Source organism: Hipposideros armiger, unplaced genomic scaffold (genome assembly GCF_001890085.2).
Source record: "Hipposideros armiger isolate ML-2016 unplaced genomic scaffold, ASM189008v1 scaffold_610, whole genome shotgun sequence".
Taxonomy (NCBI): domain Eukaryota; kingdom Metazoa; phylum Chordata; class Mammalia; order Chiroptera; family Hipposideridae; genus Hipposideros; species Hipposideros armiger.
The window spans coordinates 896,998-902,285 of NW_017731960.1; the positions used below are offsets into that span (position 1 = coordinate 896,998).

Below are 5,288 nucleotides of genomic sequence, written 5' to 3' on the forward strand. Positions count from 1 at the left end.
GCAGGATGGCTCAGCTAAAAAAAAAAAAAAAAAAAAAAAAAAAAAAAGCCTTAACAAAGTATGAACTGGTTATTTCTGTTCCATTATACCAGGCAAACATTAAAAATATAGAGGTATCCATTCATGTTTACTTTAAATATGTTTAAAATACAAGGTACTGGGCCGGCCGAGTGGCGCGTTGGTTAGGAGTTGACTTGGGATGCCAGCTCTGAGCAGCAGGGCTTCCATTCGGATCCCACATGAGGGCCAGAAACACTGCGCACTCTACAACTAAGATGGTGAACAACAGTTCAACCTGGAGCTGGGCTGTCTTGAGTCGCAGTGATGGCGTAGGCTGCACTGGGGCTGCCTGGCAGCAGACGTGAGCTTTCGTGAGCTGCTGTGAGCCACCGTGAGCAACCGTCCAATGGCCGGCGAGTGACTGCCTCACCCGGGGAAGAGTGCAGTGAGAATACCAACATGGGCCAGTGAAGTGACGTCCTCCACAACTAGACTGAAGAACAAAAGGACAGCAACTTGTCTGTTCCCCTGCCCTGATTCCCCGACACTGTTCCCTCTGCCAATTCCCCAATAAAAATATTTTTAAAAAATAAAATAAATAAAATAAAATAAAATAAAATACAAAGTACTGACTTACCCAGTGCATTTCTTAACTTCCAACCCTGTTTATAAGAAGAATTCTAATTTGGATTCTTTATCTTATTTTCTTTACTGATACAGTTTCTATTTCTTTGACATTGTCATACTTTTTTGACATATTTCCCCCTTTTTTGCTCCAAAATTATATCAGATGGTGAATAGTAATCTACCAATTCATTCAGTTAAACATACCTTTTGTAGTTATGGAAATTCTGTTTTCTCGAGAGGAATTTAAATTTAATTTCTTCAGTTTTCTGCAGTTACACAGGTGCAGGAGAGCAGCATCTGAAATATCACAGCTCCGCAGATCCAGAGTTTGGACTTCAGGATGTAAAATCTGTAATAAGTACATGATTTTGAAAAATTAAATTTTCCTATAAATATAAATGTTTATTCCACATTCAGTGTTTTGGTGGTCATAGTAGAAAAATGGTGGATGGAAAATGCAGCAAAGAATACAGAAACATGTCTGTGTGGAGAGCGATACCTAAAGAGGAAAAAGCCAAGCCTACTTCCACCTGGAGGAGCAGCTTTTAGTGTCCCCGAAGTCTTCACTGGAACACCCAGCACTGTTGAGAACAAATGGTTGGTACAGACTGAGACCTGAGAAGCAGAACCAAGGTGGCAGGGGTGCTTATCTTCTTCCAGTAGTTCCTGCTTATTATTAAGGAATCTAGCTATGTGTCTCTTTGCTTAGCAGGAATGAGTCTTTAATCACTTATACAACAAATGCAGTGTACTAGCATTGCTTATCTAGAACATCTACCTCCTTTTTTCTTATTTTGTTATAATAATACAAACAGTATTATTGAATGTTTACTTGAGGGCAACAAATACCAGATCAATTTCAAAGCATTCTGAGCTGTCTTTCTGGGGGTGATTTTCTTTTCTTTTACTTTTTTCCAAAATAGAAATGGCTTTACTTTTCTGAATATAAAAGTAATGTACTGGGCCGGCCACTGGCTCAGTTGGTTAAGAGTTCGCTCAAGAGTGTGAGCTTTGAGCAACAGTGGTTCGAGTCCCGGCCCGAGCTGAGCTGCCAACAGGTGGCAGGATGGCTCAGCTAAAAAAAAAAAANGGTGGGTACAGGATAGTTAATGGTTCACTTTTCACAGCACATAGAGACAGTAATCAAGGGACAAGAATTCTAATAAGGGATTCTGTAGTTTCCTGGGGGGGGGGGGGGGAAGGGATTACTGACATTCTAAGGGCATGTTATACTAGATGCAAAAATATAATAGACAGCCTCACTTAGAGTAAAGATTGACCTTTGTCAAGGAAGCCACAGACTAGATGTGAATTCTTGCCATGGCCCACCTTAGTTAGGAATTTTTATGTTCACACCATCCTATGTGGTTATTTTCAGGCTCCTGAGCTTGTCAGGTTTAACCTGTGGCCCCTTTTCCGTCCACAGTTATTACTAACATTTTTAATTCATTTATACTCTCCGTACTTCCAAAAAGGATTTGATGTGGCTTATTGTTGACCAGCACAGCTATATCAAATAAGAGTTGAAAAAACAAAACAAAACAAAGCAAAAAACCCCACTGTAAACTGGGCAAGAAAGAACTCCAAATCCTAGGACAAAAGGCTTCTTAATATATTTAAAAATAAGTTATAGGTGCCACATCAGTCACTGAATCCAAAGGCTGAACATTAATTTAAGATCTTTTTAGGTGGCTGTACAACGTGGCTATTGGGGAGAAAATTTCTTTTATTATATTCTCTTAGGTTCTATCTGCAAATCAAACTGGCAAAAGATAGACCAGCAAGAAAAAAGATAACGTTTACTCGTGTGTGTTCACAGAGAAAGTGGCTCCAAAAAATGGCTAGAATTTAGAGTTTATATCTTATATCTTAATAGGGGAAAGGGAGGGGAGAAAGGACACTTTATAGAAAAACAAATGACTTTAGGAAAGTAGATGGGAGGTATGATATAGTCTTGTGACAATGTTTGTTTATGCAATTTCTCATCTGACTTCTCCAGTGATAGGAGTGATCTTCACTGGTATGGGAAATCTTCCTTGAAGGGGGTTTGATGGCCAGTGAATCCTTTTGGAAGAATTTGCTTTTAGGCAGATGGCTGGGGGTCAGGTGGGGTGGGGGTTAGATAAAGCCTCCTTTTGCATGGGTTGATTCTCAAACATCTTCAGCTCAAAATAGCTTTTATGTCACAGTGGTATCTATCCTTTTTCTGGATCACTTCATGGATCCAGAAAAATACAATGGCAAGAGAATAACTAGTCCTATCAGACATGAAAAATTCTAAAGAGTATCACTTTACATTGATAAATTTTCACAATCTTGATCCAAAGTGAGACTATCCTTAAATGTATTAGAAGCTAAAACTTCTGGAAAATAAGAACTTTCATTGGAAGTAAGGTGAGTTTTTATTTTAAAACATACTTTATTTCCTACTTTACCAGTTTTTCTTTACTCTGGAAATAAAGAGGTAAAGACAAAAATTTTTTAAAGTCCATGAAAATACCTAATTGATAATAAGGCATTGGTTATCTGCTAGGTTTAAAAAATAAATTCTGCCCCTCCCCCAATTCCCCAATAAAAAAATAAAAAAGTAAATAAAATAAATTCTGAGGATAACATAAAAATTCAGTTAACGACATCTTTATAGATATTTTAAAATTACCTCTAATTTCTTGGCACAAGGTCCACTAACAAGTGCAACCACACCATTGTCAGATACCTAAGCAAAAAGAAAAAGCAACACAGCACATAAATGGAGATGACGGAAGTAACATTTTCTAAAAATTATTAATCATTTAGATATAGTTTTATTGCCCCCCATTCAGCAAATATGTGTTTTATTTACATATACCTTCTGCCCTTACTTAAAATAATTGAGCAGGATGTGCCAAATAATATTGCAATTATTTAACTACCAAAGCATGAAGTAGTCAACAATTTTACAACAATAAAACTAATTATGTTCTTCTAACGAGTCGTTGGAAATACAGTGGGCAAACACATACAGTCTCTAAATTTCAAATCTGTATTTAATTTACCTGAGTAGCTGAAAAATCAACAGACTGCAAAAATGAGCAGTTTTCTCCTAATGCGTGTAAGGACACATCAGTAATACCTAAGCAGCCACCTAAATCAATGATCTTTAGCAGCCGGCAATTGCGTGCGAGAGCAAGGACTCCTTCATCAGTGAGGTTGCAGCATCTTTTCAAAGAAGCTTCATGCAGGTATGAACAAGATGAAGCCACAGCTTTTATTCCTGGAGAAAACACAATTATGTATTGATGAGATATATATGTATATATATGAGAAATGTGACTGACTTGCATTTTAGCAATCACCAGTACTGAGACATCCACTTGCATGATAGCCTTTTTCAGACTAGTCTAGTCCATTTGAATAAGGATATGCTTATTTTCCAGTCATGCTGTCATTATTTATAATTCTTTGGAATGTTTCAGGAATTCTCTACACAGTCTGTAGTATATTCTCCAGAATATTTGCAATTAACGGTAAGCCATTATTGTTTATGAATAGAGAGTAGATTTGCTTTTAGGAAATAGCCAAGTCATTCAGAATCAAATTAGGTAATTAAATAGTAAATAATTCTCCTTTTGTTACAACACAAGTTTTAAAGTAATAAAGTTAATTTTCTTGTGGACTCTGAAGAGAAATCAAAGCTAAATTGCCCAAATGTCTTAAGTAATAGTTTCCATGCTTATCCTCGGAATCATACCTGTGTCCATTCATTCTCTCTTCCCGCTTTGACTGTCCTTGTCTACCACCATGCTCCTTCTCTGTTACCCTGGATCAATCTTACTGAAGGTCAAGAAAAGGGAAGTCCTTAAATCCAATTAAACTGAGGCAAATGCACATTGGAGACTGACTGGTACATGATAATGTGCCAATTAAATAAAAGAGTACTTAGGGGTTCCAGTTTATCCCCTCAGTCATGGACAAACATAGCATTGTGAAAAGATAATTTTATGGGCAAAACACACAAAAGGGAAGATGGTAAATTTATGTGTAGGTCATTTTTATTGCTTTCCATATCTTAAGAAAAAACTTTTATTTTATTCATCATTGTCCAGCATGAAAGTTCTTTTTAGTGAGTCATGAGTTGTGTAAACACTTAAAAACTTAAGCTTTTTGGTGTGAGGACCACAGTGGAGTGGAGGCTGGGGTATGGGGATAGGGCAGGGAGGAGAGGTGGGCAGGGGTCAAAAGGAAAAATAAAACAACTTATGCTTCTTTGCAATGTTATGAATATTAACTTGCTAATCAAGATGATTGCAAAATATAGCCAACTACTCACGAAATTTTCCAGAAACCTTTCTTATATTGAAGAAAAAGGTAAACAAACCAAAAAACTCTATTTTGAAAAAAATGCTAAAAATCCACTAATTCACTAAGTGACAAAGAAAAACGCAGTTGTCTGGCTATAAAAACCTATGAATTGTACAGACTGATAGGAGGAGTGCCTAATTTTAATCTGATAATTTAATTTTCTGTTATAATAGTGCATCAAAAAAGCCTTAACAGGGCTGGCAGAGTGGCTCAGTTGGTTAAGAGCTCGCTCAAGGGTTTGAGCTCTGAGCAACAGCGGTTCGAGTCTGGCCCGAGCTGAGCTGCCGCTGAGCTGCCAACAGGTGGCAGGATGGCTCAGC

The 5,288-nt window shown here is 37.4% G+C and overlaps 1 protein-coding gene across 1 annotated transcript in view; it reads right to left on the reverse strand.

The window, feature by feature from the left end:
• Positions 1-5,288, reverse strand: part of AMN1 (antagonist of mitotic exit network 1 homolog) — a 57,027-nt gene that overhangs the window by 17,598 nt on the left and 34,141 nt on the right. Inside the window, exons 3-4 of the mRNA XM_019624964.1 lie at positions 3,663-4,007; positions 3,287-3,343 (exon numbers count right to left, since the gene is read on the reverse strand). Of these exons, the coding sequence (XP_019480509.1) occupies positions 3,287-3,343; positions 3,663-4,007 (402 nt within the window). The remainder of the gene's footprint in view (positions 1-3,286; positions 3,344-3,662; positions 4,008-5,288) is intronic.